General features: G+C 40.1%; 1 protein-coding gene across 4 annotated transcripts in view; it reads left to right on the forward strand.

Moving 5' to 3' along the window:
• FDPS (farnesyl diphosphate synthase) overlaps nt 1–18,556 on the forward strand; it is a 563,129-nt gene that overhangs the window by 162,624 nt on the left and 381,949 nt on the right. For all 4 annotated transcript variants that reach the window (XM_044080217.1, XM_044080218.1, XM_044080216.1 and 1 more), the window contains one exon: nt 1,267–1,389. In XM_044080217.1, the coding sequence (XP_043936152.1) occupies nt 1,267–1,389 (123 nt within the window). The remainder of the gene's footprint in view (nt 1–1,266; nt 1,390–18,556) is intronic.

Raw genomic sequence — 18,556 nt, forward strand, 5'->3', positions numbered from 1 at the left:
AGATTATTACTCTCTGTAATCACCGACAGTGTAATTCTGGAATTCTGGTTAGTGAGTGTAGACATTGTGTTATTTCTTATAACCGGCTACACGGAGAGGATAGTGTGGCCCTACTTGCGGAAAAGTGGCCATAACATCATAACTAGATTTGTTCAAAATATCTAGATAAAAATGTAAGTAGGCTCTGGACAGTACATTCTTGTAAAACCTGCTGCTGAAAAATATATATAGTTTCCACTTGTTGGGAGGATGGGTCTTTAGTCCCCAAACATGATGTACTTCATACTACAAGCAGGTTCAGCTCTGGTATTATCAATGTGTAACTTTGTACCTTTAGTCTGAGTAGGCATATAGGTGATGTCTTTCAATAGTGGCCATAAAACAAGAGTGAAATAAATTATTTGCAGATGGAAGGACGTGCATGATTAACCTGGGAGAATTATGGCCTAGTTCCTAACTGCCAGCAGTTTGCATTATTACTGCTGGATGTGTTTCACCAGTCATTACAAAGCATACATGCTAGTAGGAGCACATAGCCTTACATATTCATCTGTGGATTCCCATGCAGATCAGGATTACTTTTATTCATTACAGAAAACTATACTGCAGATCATTATAGTAAGACCAACATAAACAAATATTTTGCATAATATTCACTGAGAAAGTTGTTTCTTGCAGGGGTTACCCTGTGTATTTTCAATATCTTGTGAAAATTTAGATAAAACAGGCACATAACTGGATTCAGCCTTCAAAGGACACAGCAGCGTGCAGAAAACATTTCCCTACACAACTTTTACAAAAAAACAACACAATGCAAATAGCCTTATGATGACAATCTGACTCATCAGTGCTAAATGAGCAAGTATTGTGAATGTAGTAAACTGTAAGAAAATGGAATGTGGCATGTTCAGGTAATCCATCTAAATCTATTACAAATATTTTGGCAGGAAATAATTCAGAAAGCTTTTGTTACAAGAAACTTTAATACCTTAGTAAACTGTAGATTGAAGACGCTTGTGACTAATCTAAATCACAAACCGTCTGCAGTGGAAGTGTTCTATCCTTTTCCCATCATCTACACCCACATATTAATAGCTCTGCCAGTAAGGGGCAAAAGTGGTGAGTGTACACTTATGTCTGAAGAGTGTTTTCTTTGAAAAAATCTTAGGTCCAGCAATGGTGATGCAAAGATTTAGTGCCATGATACTGACACACATTACCCAGTGTTGCACAAGTTTTAACTGTTTGTCATCTTCCCATTTGCAGGCAGAGGTGGGTTTGGATGCAATAAATGATTCTTTCCTTTTGGAGGCTGTAATTTATCAACTTTTAAAGAAGTACTGCAAAGGAAAACCTTACTATATCAATCTTCTGGAACTCTTTCTTGAGGTGAGTTTTTGTTTTATATTGATTGCTGATCACGTATATTCATTTTGATGGGGTAGGTTCATTTGGTTAATTATGCTGGTGCTTTTTTAATAGTGATTTCGTAAGATGTGTATAGGAAAACGACAAAGTTCAGAGAAAGCGGAAACCTCTAGTGTAGTACTGCAAGGTAAACAGCTGCTGAGGAAGAATCATATCATGGTTTAGACACTTGCTAGAAAAGGTTTGCCAAGTCACTTTCTCTTCTGCTATTCCCAAGAGTATTTGTTACAAGGATTGCATTGCTGTTGCAGGGTGTGGAACAGTGTTATAGTAGCTCAGTTGTTTGAAAGCTTTGCAGGTTCATGATGTAGTGAACCTGCTTTCTTGAGCCGTATGGGAACTTTGGGGGGCAGTCCACCTACCCTTTTAAGTAGATGCATTTTTTATTTCTTCATGTTTTCCATTTTCTCAATGTTTTCTTTTCTATCTAAATTCTTCCCCCTTTATGTAGTTAGTTTTTACATGCTTTTTTGGAGACCTGTGTATCCTTCCGGTGTTGGACTGGATTAGCTGCAATATACTGTCATCATAAATGGCCAGTGACATGAGACCGTTATTTATCTTGCCAAATTAAGAGCTTTTTGACAAGAGACTTAACAGTGCATACAGGTAGTCACTAACTGTTTGAAAGGTTTCCCTCATGCATGATTAAGGCTCAGCTGATGGATCGCACATGCCTCAACCTCCCCCAAACATAGCGTACTTTGATTTTCCACACTCCCTTATGTAACTATATTAACACCACGGTTGCACAATAATGAGGAAAGGAAAAATGTATGTATATGCTTGTTTATTTTATTTATTCTTTTTTTACTTGGTTTGTCACACTTGGACAGTGTTTTTTTTTTTTATTACAGAAGAGACCTGAGGTGAGATCTATACTGCTAAGGGAAAGTTTGGCCAGCTGAGGAGCTTCCTGTACTGTTTTATTGGTTCATAGGTAAGATGTAGGGAGTCGATGCAGACCGTTTCAAGCCTAACCTAAAAACCCTTTTCAAAATTTTCCTCTTAACCTCATGGAGGCCAAGAAAAGATAGACCAGACCAGGAGAGAATTTAAGGCTGCCCATCCAATTATCTAGGGTTACCTTGAAGGTGGCAAGGGTGCTACTTTGCTTGATATGCAGTGGAAGTTTGTTCCAGAATTGAGGGGGTATGTTGGGATAGGACTGTCATGACAACCTGTCTTATTTATCTGCTGATGAAGGATTAGTCCCTTTAACCAAGTATTTGATGTACCATCAGTTCTGTGAAAGAATATGAGATCAATAGGGTTGGTTCGTTCATGGCATGACAGGCTGTACATAGATCTCCATAATAAAGTACAGAGAGAGAGAGATGGCTGTCATTCTGTCCTGAAAATTTTTTAGGCCACTGCTCTTTGTCATTATGAGTCTCTCAGGTCATGTGATATCTTTAGATAAATACATGCCAAATGTGCATTATATTCAGTAATGGGTTGGATAAGATATGAGTAAATGGAAATTAAGACTTGGATCTAAAGAAGATGCCTTTGGAAATTAGATGGGACAGATGAAAGGCTTTCTAAAGTACTGTGGAGACATGATGGGCAAATGATGATTCCTTGTTGACAAGAGTACCCAAATCCCTTCTAACAGTGTCTGATTGGGGTGTTGCATCTCCTATATGGCAAGTGAAACTGTTTTGTTTACAAAAATGCGCTCTACTACACTTTTGTTTTACATTTAATTTGAGACCATTGTCCTTGCACCAATTGTTAACATGGTTTAAGTCATGTTGGTATAATTATAAGTTGGTTGAAGATTGAATAACACTTAATTTACAGCCATCTGCAAACGTGGTTAACCATAGGCCAGAAGTGCTGGCCTGAAGATCTGAGAAATGTATGCCAAATAAAAGAGGGCCCAAAACTAAGACCTGTGGCACACCACTGTTCATTGTTTTGCTTTCAGAAGTGGCATCTGTTGCTTTAACCACATGGGTTCCATCAGCCAGCCAGCTAGCTATCCATCGCTCAATATATGGATCTATATTCCTATTTACAATTCTGTTAATAATGCTTGCATTGAGGAATAGTGTCAAAGGCCTTAGCCAGGTCTAAATATGCTGTATGCACTGCATAACCAATATCCACTGCTTCAGTTACCTTTTTCAAAGAAGTTAATGATTTTAAAGAGGCAGGACCTTCCTTTTGATAAAGCCAAATTAATGAGGGTCCAGAGTTGAGAGATGTCCAGATAATGAAGTCTGAGACAGTCCACTCCATAGCTTTATACATGAGGCTAGTGAGACTAATGGTTCTGTAGTTACCTGGGTCTATGGTTGGGCTACCCTTGTGCGAAGATATTACAGTAGCTGTTTCCATGCTGCAGGAATGTAACCAGTGAAAAGGCTTAGATTAAAAAGTTTAAATAGGCTCAGAAAGATCATGTATAGCACTGATAATCTGGCAACCTGGTACTTTCCCAGGGCCAATGGATGAAATATTCTTGGTTTTTGAAAGGGCTGAGAGAACTTGTTCCATAGTAATTAAAAAGGGTGTTTGGGATTGTGGACCCTGTGGGATAGCTGTAACTGTGAGTGGAGTAAAATTTTCACTAAAGTTGATAGCTAGGAGATTGGTAATTTCCTTTGTGTCAGAGAGTGTAGTATTATTGTGGATTAGCTCCTAACCTTGTTGGGTGTTGGTGCTTGACTTCCTGTCATAGTTGAAATATTTGCAGTTATTTTTGGTTTTTGTGACTATTTACGTTCATACTCCGCTTTGAGATTCCTTATGTTTCCCTTAAGTGCACACTTAAGGTAGGTAGAATGAGACTGTTGAGCATTAAGCAGTTTCTTTTTCTTGCTATAATTTGTACAGGTATTCCACCACAGGGGGGCTGTCTTGTTGCAGATAGCTGCTATCTTGTCAATACAGCTATTTAAATGGGTGCAGAAGTCAGAGGCATAGGTAGTACCTTTAGCAATAGGATCCTTCAGAAGAGGATTACAGCGGAATTTTTTTCATCAACTGACTGAAGAACATTTACTTAGAAGTTCCCAAACACAGAACTATTTACAGGGAAATACCAGTTTTAAAGAAAAAGGTCAATAAGTTATAGTCTGACTTAACAAGACATGGTGAATATGGAGCTCTGCAAGAAGTGGCCATATTTTTGACAACTAAATCCCAGGATATTGAAACCCCTAGTAGGATGGTTAACTATTTGTGAATGAGTGTTAGCATTTATAATATCAAGGAAGTGCTGGGCATGCAGACTATTTGCAGTGTAGGTCAGTCAGTTTATTGATGGATAGTTGAGGTCCCCCAGTAGAAAGGTCTTTGTTGAGATGGCTATTCTGAAGAGAGGGTATTCTATAGCTAGCTATGATGTGGCAATTTAGTCTTGTTTATGGTGATTTGGACTTCTAGGAGTTCATATGTGGTGTCCCAAGGAATCTGTCATGAGGTGTTGATATCCTTGTCAAATACTTGTACTCCCCCACAGTTGCCAGTGAGTCTGAAGACACGATGGGCATTATACTCAGGAACAGAGAGAGTGCTTTCACATGGTGCCACTACATCTTTTACATCAACCTTAGCTACCACCAACTCAAGCAGATGGAATTTTGGTTTAACTCGTTACAGCCAAGTTGCACCTCCAGGCACTTCTGCAGTTACCTCCTACTGTGCCTCTAGGTGTCAAATACTGCTTGTTCATATTTGCAGTAATAATTCAAAAACCATGCTACATACAAGGTATCGGAATATTTATCTTGAAGCATATATGATGGCAAAGCGCTCTATTGATATTTGACCTCTGTCCAATGAGTATTTGTTAGAACTTTGTTAGAATAACTTTTTAAAGTGTCAAGCCATACCCACTGGGAGTTAAAGGCACACACTCAAGAGCTGTACTGGAGGGAATGAGTTAATGTCTTGTATGAAGGACAGCACCCTAAGGAGCGAGTGAGTGTGACTGCGGTCTATAACATTTTACTAGAAAGCCAGAAATTTTATGAGGAATGAATCGCAGAAGTGAGGGGAAAAACAAGAGATGGCTGAGAACTATGCCCTGTGCGCATGTGCATATGTATATATGCAAGCACCACCATTAGTTGCAATCACTTCTGACTGTACAATCTGAAACAGCTACTTCAAATCAAGTGAGTGAATGAATTTATAAATAATGACCCAGAAATGTATCTCTGCTCGCTGTAGTAAAAACCATATGTTGCAGCCCGTTGCAGCTTCCTTCTGGCAGCTCAACTTCTTAGCTTAAAAATTGAAGACAGACCTAAAATCAAGAGCTGATTTTAAATGTCTGTCTTGGATACAAAGAAATCTGTTCATTGTTTGTTACTAGGCATTCAGTCCAGGACACCATTAAGCAGCCTAGTCTAGACTCCCAGTTGCCCTATCTGGTTAACTGACCTGCCCAAGCTCACACAGTAGGGGGGTAGAAAGAGTACAATTCTGTTCACTTGGAACAGAAAACAGCCTATTAACAAGTCAGAGCTTTAGTCCTCTGTGGTAACTACCAGATATCTAAATTGCTGCTAGAATATCGAGCATTGCATTAGGAGGCATTTTCTAAAGGATACAAAGTCTGAAACTCTCATGCCAGACATTATTTAATGACTGCAGTCCACGGAAATTCAACAAAAAGCCACACATTTTGCAAGTAACGGACAAAAGTGACTCTCTGCTTCTTTGGGCAAGACTTCCGAATATTGCTGATTTTATGCATTTGCTAACTAGATAAACCTGCTGGACAAAGTGTTCCTTTCCAGGGGAATTAAAGAATGTTATCTGGTTAAGTGGCTTGCTCAGTCACACTGTAGACAAATGGAAGTGGAAGGATTTAAACCTTGTACTTTGATTACAGGAAACAGTCTGCTAACAGCTCAGAGATGCAAGTGGCAGACAGTACTAGTTAAAAAGTTAACACACTAGCAGATGTTTCATGAATATGCATTTTCTGAACAGTAAGAAATGTGAAACTCCAATACTGTGATCCTCTGTGTTAAACAATTGAAAGGCACAACATGAATATGAGACAAAAATCAGAGACTGATAAAAGATGGACTATTTTAATTCACTTACTTTTAATTCACTTGCAAAACCGGTTGCTCTTAACTTTTTATCAATATGCATTTTCCAAGCAACAAGAACTATGAATCTCTAATGATTGGCATGGACTATAATCCTCAGCAACTTACTTGAAAGTGAAGAGGTTAAGAAGGCCTGGCAGCTGGTGCTAAGGATTATGGCTCCAAGTTCTTAATGAGGTGGTTCCTGTAGCCGCAAATGTAGGGTTTAACTCTTTCTATGTTTATTTGCCTACTGTGTTAATCTGAGCAAGTCCCTTAATCAAACCATGCTCCTGGGTTGTCCCTGAGTTTGCTTGGTTAAGAAAAGGATAATCAAAAAGGCCAGGACATGAATATGAGGTAAAAATAGAAATCTTACTGTGCATTTTGTCAAAATCAAGAATTATAACCTTTAATGCCTGGCAAGAATGGGAATTACAAAACTCCTAATGCCTGGCATTGTGACTGACTGTAATCCAGGAACAAGATAAGGAAGCAATTTCATGCAGGTCTTTGTTGCAAGAAGTTGAGCAAGAAAGTTGTAAGGGACACTGACATAGACACGCAGCTCGTCTTTCCATGGCAATCAACAGTTTCATCACTCAACTTGTTTCCACAGTGGCTTTTGTGATGTTTGCTGCACAGTTTGCTAAAGTAACAAGCTGGATAAACACAGAGCTGCCACAGTAAACCTGAAGCTTTACTAGGCTGTCCAAAAATACCACTCTAAAAGCTCCAGGAAGATTTTTCTCTTTCTCATTGGCTCTGTAGTTGAGCCAATGAGAAGAGAGAGGGTTCTTGGCGCAGAACAGCTATAGAAACAGAGGTCGAGAGATGTGGGTGACACAGATTTTTGTAATGTTTACTTGATTTCACATAAGATCACCTTATACGGGACATGGCCCTGTTCCACTGAAGAATCTGAGTACCTGCAGGCCATTATCTCGGATGTAAAAAAAAGGGTAATGGGTTTTTCCTTTGCTCCTCCCACTTAATGATACTGCCTTCTCCTGGAATTACGTTAAGGCTCATGTTTTCCTGTTTGGAGTGAATATGGCCTCAATAGCTTCCCTTAGAAATGCCTGAATGTGTACCTGGGAAGGAGAAGAAACCTAACTCACCCCCATAAAGCTGGTTATTGCATTTGCCTTTTTAGCAGCAGTATGGATGCACCCAGATTCTGCTCCTGTGACACCAAAAATAGGAATGCTCCTATATAGCCCTTGGTTGGCTGAAGTGGATTTCTTAGTAAGCATCACTGAGCCAAACTGTGTGTGAGCTTTTGGACCAGCATACCACCAGATGCAGAGTATAAATCTCTAGCCATGCGTAATAGTATATTACTCTGCCATGCTGGGGCTTGATGCCTTCAGCTGTTAATGTTGCTTGTTTGAATTCCTAGCCGGCCTAGAAAGTCAGGTTCTTCAAAAGATCTTCTATTAAGTCTTCAAGGAAGAGGTTGTTAAGCTGTTTTCTGCGCCCTGTGATGAGCTAGAATGTGGCCTTCTCCCACTTTTGTATGCTGATGCTGTGATTAATGTCACAGGCTCCCTCATTTTCCTGTACAGGATGGCATTATGGACTTGAGGAGCTAAACTTCATCAAAGTTGCCCACTTGGAAATTCTGTTTGGCCAGCTCTCAAGACTTGTAGATTACCTCTTACATACACAGGTCTTAACTTTGTGGGGGACCTTTTTGACTTCCTCACCCCCTTTCTATTCTTCTTCAGTTACAGTCAACCCAAGCAGAGGAAGAAACACAATGGTAAAACAAGGAAGGCATTGAAGGGTCTTGCTTCTTCCTGTGCAAGCCAGATCAAAAAGGAAACTCCACTGACCCAGTAACAGGAATCCCAAATGTATTTTTGGGCTGTCCATTGTGGAGGGGTAATGGATTTCCAAGTTTTTCCCCAGCTTGGATAGGAATCACAAATAGCCATTTATTTTTGGACTTGGTCAAGGTTGGCCACATTTTCAAGCTGTTCTTTTCTCAATCTATAAAAGCATTTAAGATACCGACCTTTGCCAGCAGATCAGCTTGTATTGTTAAAATGATCCATAGCGGCTGTCCCTCATTTAGAAGAAAGATTTGGTTTTATTCGCACCCCTCTTGATTTTTAAAGGAGGCAAATGGTTTCTGCCTCATTTTGGAATTCAGCATCTTCAACTAACACATCCAGTACATCCATTTCTAGATGTGGCTAACCTAACCTTATTTAGTCTAGAGTTTTGCAGGGAAAGGATCCGAGGGTATAAGGGGCCAAAAACAGTACCATCTTTCTGGTGGCAGTCTACATCCCAGAAGAATTGTTTGCCCTGGTGGATCTTTTTGAGCTGTAGAAGTAGTCCGCTTTTGCAGCTTCAGCTTCAGAGGGATCGTCTTCAGTCAGATAGTCTGTCAAAAGTTGGGCAGTCTAATGGTCAGCCTGCTCTGTCAGAAGAAATGTATTCCTGTAAAAGTTCTGCTTCATCTCGCAGGGCAGTAGGTGTGATCTATATATGCATGTTTCGTGCAAGCAACAGTGAGGAAGTTTATTTTTCCTCTCTCTTTTTTTTTTTGTCCCCTCCATTCCATCTTCTCCCTTAACTAATAGTAAAGCTGAGTGAAAACGCCAATATATTCTCTTTTCACATATTTGTGACTCTTCACCTGTCATTCTGTAAATGATTCTAGTCCAATAGATGGTGAGTTTGTGTGACTGGATGACAGCCATAGTCTGAGCAAGACTGCTGCTGTAGTTCATATGCAACTGCCATATCACACCTGGAAGTTTACAGGTGGTGTAGAGATTGCTTGGAACCTTGCAAATAGATTAACTAGAAGGTCAAGTGAATAATTTTCCATCTGGGCTGAGAAATATTCAGTAAAGTCTTAAACTTTCCTGGCTTTACTCAAGAACTTCCTGATGAAGGACTCCATAATTTCATGATTAAGATGTATGCTTCTTTTGTCTCATTGCATTTATCCATCTGATGAGATGTTAAACTGAGGCCACAACTGTGTGAGTTGCAGTTGGTTTAGGTGGATGTTAAAGATCTCATAGACACTATTTTTTTGAAAAAAAGTAAGTGGGGAGTTTCATGTGTAAATAAGGTTTAAAAACTAAATATAAAAACATTACAAAAAATATATAATAATATTGCAAAGCAAGCCTCTTAGACAGAAATGCCATATACAGTATTTGCCAAATATAAAAAGGTCATTTTCAGCATTTTACATCCTCGTACAATTATCCTCTCCATCCTTTTTGCTAAAGCTACAATTTAATATTCTCAAGTGCATCATTGTTGCCCCCTTTCCTTATTAAATAGCATGTCAGTATGCTGTCCCGTTCATAGTTTTCTCCATATCTCGATAACCAGTATTTAAGCAGTAACAGATGACGTGGTGTGGTACATTGAAGATCCCACGGTTGGCATGTAAGCCCTCATGATTAAAGCCAACCGTGGGTAAATCTTCAATATACCACAACCACGGAGTTGGTTATTGCTATTATATAATGACAGTATTTAAGAAAAAAAGTACTTAGTTTTCTTAAGTAATGCCTTTGTATAATGGTGCATTACAGTTCTGCTGGTGGTGGTATACTGCTTCCTTGTGTTGATGTACTGTGCATGCGTATGGGACTTGCATTCCCATGCATACCCAAATGGAAGCAACGGAGAAAGTCTCCGTTGCTCTTTCTTTAAGTTTTGGATGCTTTATTCAAACAGAAAAAGGTTTGGGCGACCTTTTTCCGTTAGTATATTGTGGGATTTACAAAGGGCACACTGGCCAATCAGCCTGCACATTTTGAAATATTAATGGGGGGTTATTGTATAATTTTTTATAATACATGTATGTAATCAGGTCTACATAAACATTATCTATTTTTATTGCTCTATCCCAGAAATGTTAATTTCCTTGTAATTGCAGGATGCCTTATAGTTTTCTCACATTTGCAAGCCATAGATCAAACATTGTATTTCTGTCTGTTTATTTAGTCCCTTTACTGATAATTTCTGTAATAATAAACTCTATATAAAATCCCCAAAATTTTTGTCTTCTAATTCTCTTCCACTCTTAATGCGAGTTTTTTTCTTTGACATCTTTTCCACCATTGATGAAATACAATTTTCATATTTTTCATGTAGTTTTCAAAATATTTTCTTGTACCTCATTCAAAATGTTTACTCTTCATAATGCAGTTTCCTTGTGTGCAAAAATAAACCATCCTTTTATCTTTCCTGTAATGATGCATGCAGCTGTCTACCATACTTTTATCACTACACAATATATAAAATAAAAAGTGATGCCACACTTTGACTATCTAAACTTTTCTTCATTGAACAAGAGCCCCCTATTTATTGGGTTAAACAGTAACCCCGGGAAAAATATAAATTCTAGTAATTGTTTTTCTGAAATCTCAGGAAATTAAAAAAAAATCATCCATAATAAGGTAACATTCCTAATAAGTTAATGCAAATTAAGTTAAACTTTGAAAGATACCTGGAATGGCTTTCATGCTGCTGCTACTTCTCTTATTTAACTTTTCTTCTCAATTTTTTCCCAATTTTTATTTCTGCTGTACTAAACATAGACACCTAGAGCTCTCCCATTCCATCTTTTTAAACAAATATCTCCTGTTTTACTGAAATATATTTATACATTGACATATTTTTCATTATAAACGTACCCTACTCAGTCACGAATGACAGAATTTGCCTTCTCCATCTACAGAGAACAATTTGTTACCACCTTTATAGAAATAGATAGATGTGGTAATCTGACCTCTTTAGTTACTTCCCAACCTTGTATTCCATTCTTTTGTTATATGTACCTAGTACATCATTCATGATGGATGCAAACAAAATACCACCACGTGGACACATTTATTTTTATACCACTGTTTATGAAAATAGTTACCTAGCCATCCATTAACTAATGCCACTACTTTTGTTCGCCTTTACGTACCTCTGCATAATGAAATTCATCTGCCACTATATCTATATTCTGCCAGGATTTTAAACATAATATGAAACTAAATCAGATTTGTCATATGTTAGTGACCTTCCTTCATGTTTCACATTTTCAGTGTTGTATACTGCTACCTTATTTTGTCTTCATGAAGAATCTTTGACAGCAGTCTAGTATTCCTTTAGTATAATATTTTCATTTATAGTTGAGGGTCATGATTTAATGCTATTGGTCTCTAGGAGTTTAAATTCTCTTTCTTGTTTTTTTTCTTTCTTTCTATCCATGTAGATTTTACTGCTGCTTGCATTCCATTAACACACAGTTCATTATTCAACACTTTTTGTCCTGCTTTAATGACAATTTATATAATTTTTCTAACACAAACTAGGTCAGGTGCAGCATTCTTTTTTACACAGTTCAATGCTTTTTGTAAGTCTTCCAGACCTATCTTATTCTGTCCTTTGTCTGTCTTCTGTTATTTTCCTTACTCCCAGCTTTTCTTATGGCTCACTTTCTTTCCTTCATTCAGCATTACAGTATGCTCTTCTACAGCAGTCAGGATTTCTTTCCAAATATTGTTCTTTGTACCTTTTTTTATTTAATATGCCTGCCACTACTGCTTTCTCTCTTAACCGTATTAGCCAAATGTGAACTGATTTCTTCCATCTCCACAAATAGTTCTTTATTCTTCTCTTGAATTAATAATACAATTATTCATGTTTGTCTTGCCTTATTGAAACATTTTTCATCTACTTGTTTGTTCAGCCAAAATATAAGTTATATTTCTATGATTTCTTAACATGCTTCTTTTTCAGTCTTTCAGTTTCACATGCTCAAGTCTTGTATCTTTACATACTAGTTCCCAGTCCTTCACTGTGCGATAACATTCCACCATTGTGTAGTGAACTCTTGTTCACTGGTTGTGCCCTCAGACAAATCTTCATTTCTTCCCAGAGATGGTCTCCAGGCCATCATACAGTCCATCTGCTCCCTTCCTGTCCTGCGAGAAATGTTCATTGGTGTTTACTAGGCTAACGACCACAAGAGCCTTCTTAAGCCTTGCCATGCATCCCAAATCTCTCACAAATTCTGATACCCTTGATAAGTGTAAGCATGTGCCTATGAGATGAACCATTTACAGGTTATCCATGTCCATTAGAGACATAGGTGCCAAACCCGGGATGAATTTCCGGTTTCCCATCTAATTGTTTAAGTTGCACTTGGGTTGGGGAGGAACTCTGCTTCACATGGATGCGGAGCCTGTTCCATAGACGAGGTAGTCTCTGGTATACATACCCATCTCTCCAGCGGGTCTTATTACAGGCAAGGTTTAAGCCTTTAGAATGGTTAATTCTGGTGCTGTTTGTTTGTGGATATGCAGGAGGTCCATCAGAGTGGGGTGTGACTGCCTCTATGCCAGGCATAGATCTCCCCTCAAAAGCCTGTAGGAGACCATATACAGGGATAGGGTTGTCAGGTGGTCTGCATTAGTGAGGAACCTCTGTGGATGTTCCAGTTGTTGGATATGCCTGGTTAGGTACATACCAAAGGGGCATTGTACTCTATGATAGGTCTGATGAATGCCTAATACAGTGGAAAAATGACTTCCTTGGACTTGGATGCCATTCCTTTGTTTATAGGTTGCGCAACATAGAATGATTTCCTCACCACTGTAGACAAGTGATGATCAAAGGCTAGATTACCATCTATGTGTGTCCCTAAGTCCTTGACTACTGGGTCAACTCTAAGGGGTGTGGTGTCAGTATGATAGTTACCAGGGATAGATGACTTCCCAAAGGATACTGTTATGCATTTCTTGGCATTTAGTTTTAGTCCGCGGCTCTGACACCAGTTGTTTGTCTGTGTCAGCCCCTCCTGGAGAACATTTGTGTCAGTGTGGGATTCGATGATGGCTCCTTATTTGCAGTCATCTGCAACAGCCAGAGACCACTGACATTGGTCTTGACTTCTCTCCATTTTGGCATTTACTCCTCCGGTCCAAGGACTGATCCCTGTGGGATTCCACTTGTGACTGGCATCCTTGTAGAGGTGGACTCCCCAATTCTAACTTTCTGGGTCCTGTCTGTGAGCCAGTTGGCTATCCATTGGGTGACATATGGTTTTGTACATAACCTCTTGAGTTTGTCAACAATGCCCGAGTGGGGTATTGTTACATGCCTTGGCCAGCTCAAGGTAGGCAGTGTGAATGATTTTGCCCTCATCCATTGCTTTGAACATCTCAAAGTCCACCAGGTTGAGTAGGCATAATCTGCCCTTGATGAAACCAAACTGGGTTGGGTCCAGTGTCTGGAGGCTTACTATATCTCTGTTGATAGTCTCCATGATAATTCTTTCCATGGCTTTACATACAAGACTAGTGAGAATTTTGGGTTTGTAGATGGCCCACCTTTGTGCAGATGCATGACTGTTGCCTTTCTGCATTCATTAGGCACAAAGCCTGTTTGGAGGCTACAGTTAAATAGTAATTCCAGAGGCCCTGATAGGTCATATTGTATGCTATTTAGAAAGCATCCTGGGATATTGTCCGGGCCCATTGATACAGTGTTCTTGGTTTTAGAGAGAGCTTTAAGGGCCTGTTCCCTAGTGATTGATAGTAGGGGGAGTTGTATTTGATGATACTTCCTGAGGGAAGGTTGAAGGGGAGAGAGGAGTAAAGCTGGAGCTGAATTTATTGGCCAGGAGATTTGCAATATCTTCTGGCTCAGTGTTAGTAGATCCATTTACAATGAGGTCTTCACACAGTTGTGTATTGCCTTTGATGTTGCAGACATAGCTAAAGAAAGTTGTGTGGTTGTCCAGTGCCTGGGAGGCCAAACTTGCCTCAAATTGGGCTTTGATAGACTTTATTTGTCCTGTGAGTTAGTTATTTAGTTTGAGAGTGCTTTTGTCCTTCTGGCTACTGCACCTCCTAATTTTTGCCATGATTTTCTTCCTCCTGTTCTACAACCAATTGATTTTGTGATTCCACCAGGGTGGCTTGTTTTTTGAGTTAGTTCTGTACTTCTTCCTGGTGGGTACAGCTGCTTCTATGCAGCTATTAACATGCTTGTACAAGGTTTCTGTGAAAAGTTCTGCATAGGCAGAAGTGTTCTCAGGGTTTATGGGGGCTTGAAGTTTTGTCAGGTTCACACTTAATGGCAGGAGGTTAGCCTTAGAATAGTCCCTGAATATTCCAGGTTTAGCTGGGAGTCCAGATTTTATTTTTACTTCAAAAGAGACCATTTTGCGGTCTGACCTTACTGGGGAAGGCATTACAGTAGGGGGTGTGCAGCAGTCTCCCATATTAGTGAGGGCCAGATCCAGTATGGTTGCACCCCTCGTTGGTGTATTGACTATCTGGTCCATGGAGTTTGTTTACAAAATCCAGGAATCTCTTTGCATGTACGTTTGTGTCATATAGGATTCCCAGTTAATAGTGGGGAGTCACCCATGAATATGGTATTGGGTTGGATGGTTAGTGTTTCTAATCAGTTGAAATACATGGTATGGGTTTCCTGGGTCATAGAGGGGGACCCTATACCTTTCAAGGAAGTGGTGTTGGATTTTCCCTGTGGCGATCTGATCATGGAGCAGCTCAAGTGCATTGTCTTCTTTGACCAGCCTTGAACTATATTTATTTTTGATGTAAATAGACACCTCCACCTTTAGTCCCTGCCTGTGAAGTAGCTGGCCTAAATGTGTGGAAGGCATTATAACCTTGCACTGTTGGTGTGCTCTCCTCTGCTTTAAACCATGTCTTAATGATGGCACAGACATCAACATTCTGTAGGGTAAAGGGCTTCTAGGGAGTGGAGTTTTTGTTTAGACTCCTCACATCGAGCAGCAATATCTTGTCTTGGTTTTGATTTGCTATGTCGGAAGTACTTTCAGTTTAGCATTGCCTAAAAAAGGCACTGTGGGGGGAAGACAACGTTTTAGCTAATATTAGCCTAAAGTTGACAGGTGCAGACCAGCCTGACAAAGCAGCATGGTCTGTTGACCATCTCCTTCCATACTGACAAATATTGCACCCCTTTAGAATGACACCAGAAACTAAGCCAATTATTAAAGTAACATTTTTTTTGTTTGTTTTGTGTCCTTGGAAAAGTTGAAATGCTGGTCAGTGCTAGGCTCATACCAGCCAGTGACACACATTCTGAGTGCTCCATGATGTCTCTCTTCATATAGTCTAGGGAGGTACATCTCAGATCATTTACTCCCACATGGACTACGAGTCCTATTGGTAATTGTTGTCCAGTGATCTGAGTGCATGCATAATGTGATGGATCCTAGCCCCTGATAAGCAACTGACTGTAACTTTCTCCTTACTCAACCTGGTGAAAGGGACATCAGTGTGTCTCACAATGGAGTCTCCAATGACTAGAATGTTGAATTGTGTGGTGACTTGCCATATGGTGTTAGAAGTAGAGGTTCCATGAGATGAAGCTCTGTGTTGATGTGGGGGTTTTGAAAAAGTGCAGTTGAGGATATTTGCGGTGTACTTCGTTTTGCAGGTCTTTGTGGTTTAGGAAGGTCGCATGCAAGTGCCACAGCATATGTGGGACTATGTCTGCATTGAATTGTGCGTGATGGGTGCAGTGTGTGTACTACTGACGACCTTATTGACATTAGGAGTACTTTTATCTGAGAGCTTTGCCTACAGTGACATTGTGTAAATACATTTCTCGTGTACCATATCAGTTTGTTTGAGAATTAACTGGTTGTTACTAAACATGAGGCAATTTCTCCACTTCCTGAGGATGCCCATATCCATCAAGCAGGCAACGTAGAGGGTAGGAAAGTTCGTATCCATGGCAACAGACCCCCTTTTTATTTATTGGACCGTTGGAGTGAGAATATCAATCACTGTCCAGGGTATCCGGTTTGCAACTATGTTGGACAGTCCTTGTCACTGCAAACTAATTGTCCTGTGTGGAACTAGGTATTGGAGAAATTTCAATTGTGCTTTTACAGGAAAAAAGTCACTCAAGGTGTCTGAGTCTGTACAGAGCACTGCCCAAAACGTTGAGGGGAAATGAATATATAGACCCTGAAAATTTAAGTATTTAGGTAGGTATTCTGAAGTTAGAAACCAGCTCATCAGTGGGAGTGGTAAGCACTAGGTAATCTATCTACCACATAAGGAGTGGTTTCTGGTCCAGAAATTAGTTATTGGCCGTTTGGGCAATTTTTCCATCTCTCTCAACTTTCTGATTTTAAAAGCCTACATTTGCACTTGTTTCTTTTCGGTAACTAGTCAAGTTCAGATACAGATTCTTAGTTTTAGCACTTGAATTTGCTTATTCATGCTCAGCATTTGTTCATAACTTGTTGTAAGCACTAAATAAGCTACAAATTACTACAGCACTCAACCTACCTCATTACCTAGAGGAAAACCGTTTTTGTAATTTCTTCACTTGCTTAGAGAAAAACAGCACTTGTACTCACTTTCCTCACTTGTCTAGTGGAAAATAGTTTTTAATTCAGGCATGTCCAAGGGTCAGCTGCCAGTGTTCTTTCCTGTCTATCTGATGAATCTGGGCATCTTGGGGCAATGTAGCAATTGCCTCATGTACACAGACAACCCTCTCCTCCTACCACCCAACACTACAACCTGTGAGAGATGCACTTATCTAGCCAAACTGGAGGTAAAACTCTCTCCAACCAAGACTGAACTTGACAGTCAAGAGGAGAAAGTAAACATTTGCACCACACCACACTCATCACATAGTCCCACTAAACCTACACCACTAACATCCACACATACAAACACAAAAACATTCGCAGAGGCTGTCAATAATAATCTGCTCAAGCAACAGATTTCCAAAGCAGAAACGCAAGCAAACTCCACCCCCCAACACAACACAAATGACATAGCCCACAGACTCAGTGTGCCATTCAACCACAGCCCATAAGGCAAAACAACCTACCAAACACACTAGTCATAGGTGATTCTACAGTCAGGCACACTGATGTCCCACTTACCAGGCTAAACAAGGAGAAGGTTAACTGTCAGCTGCCTATCGGGTGCCAGGATCCACCATATAACCCACGCACTCGGGTCACTCCACAACAAGCACAAATATGACTCTGTCATTGTCCATGTTGGTGTGAATGACCTGAGACGTACCTCCCTGGACTACTTGAAAAGAGACATGGAAGAGCTCTCCGTTCTTGTAGCCCAGGCAGGTATGACCCTAGCCCTGAGTAGCATCCTGCCATCGCCCAAGCCCAGAATTAATACCGCAGTACAAGGACAAAAAGATCAACTTCAACAATTGGCTAAGCTTCTGGTGTCATTCTAAGGGGATCCAGTATTTGTCTGCCTGGGACATCATGGTCGACAGACCACGATGCTTTGCCAGAGATGGCCTGCACCTGTCACCCCTGGGATTCCGGATACTGGCTAAGGCTCTTGCTGCCCCTATAGTGCATTTTTTTAGGCAAAGTGCAAATGACAAATTCACTACTGTAACAGGAACAGGCAAGTAAAAACTGAGGGTAATGCTACTCAATTTTAGAAGTCTAAATCTCAAAATGCACTCCCTCGAGGCACTAACATCGATATCTGTGCAGTGACTGAGACCTGGTTCAGGGCTCCAGAGAGCACCCCTGCATTACCAGGCTATAACTCGTACCACACTTTTCGGCCATCTAACCTGGACCGGAACACCAAAGGCGGAGTGTGTCCATATTCATTAAGGATATCCACACCTCCAGGCTAGTTGCTCAGCATAATGCATCTGAGGTTATCCAAGTGCATCTAACTCTGGGCAAAACTGTAGTCTAAATTGTAGCTTGGTACAGATCCCCCACCATGCCCCAGGATTCCCACTCCTCTTTTCTTGATATACTGGAACATATTAGGGTTCAACTAAACACCCTAATAATGGGTGATTTCAACTACCCCACCATTAACTGGCAAAACTTCTCATGTACCATCTCCTTCGCCCAACGCTTTCTGGAATTCATAAATTCCAGTGCCCTGGATCAACTTATCCACACCCCCACCAGGAGCAACACTATCCTAGACCTAGTCATTACCAACATGAGTGACTGGTGTTCCACACCTGAAGTCAACTCCTCGTTGGTCAGATCCGACCATAAGCTAATC

Source organism: Protopterus annectens, chromosome 8.part0 (genome assembly GCF_019279795.1).
Source record: "Protopterus annectens isolate FY-2018-M chromosome 8.part0, PAN1.0, whole genome shotgun sequence".
NCBI lineage: Eukaryota > Metazoa > Chordata > Ceratodontiformes > Protopteridae > Protopterus > Protopterus annectens.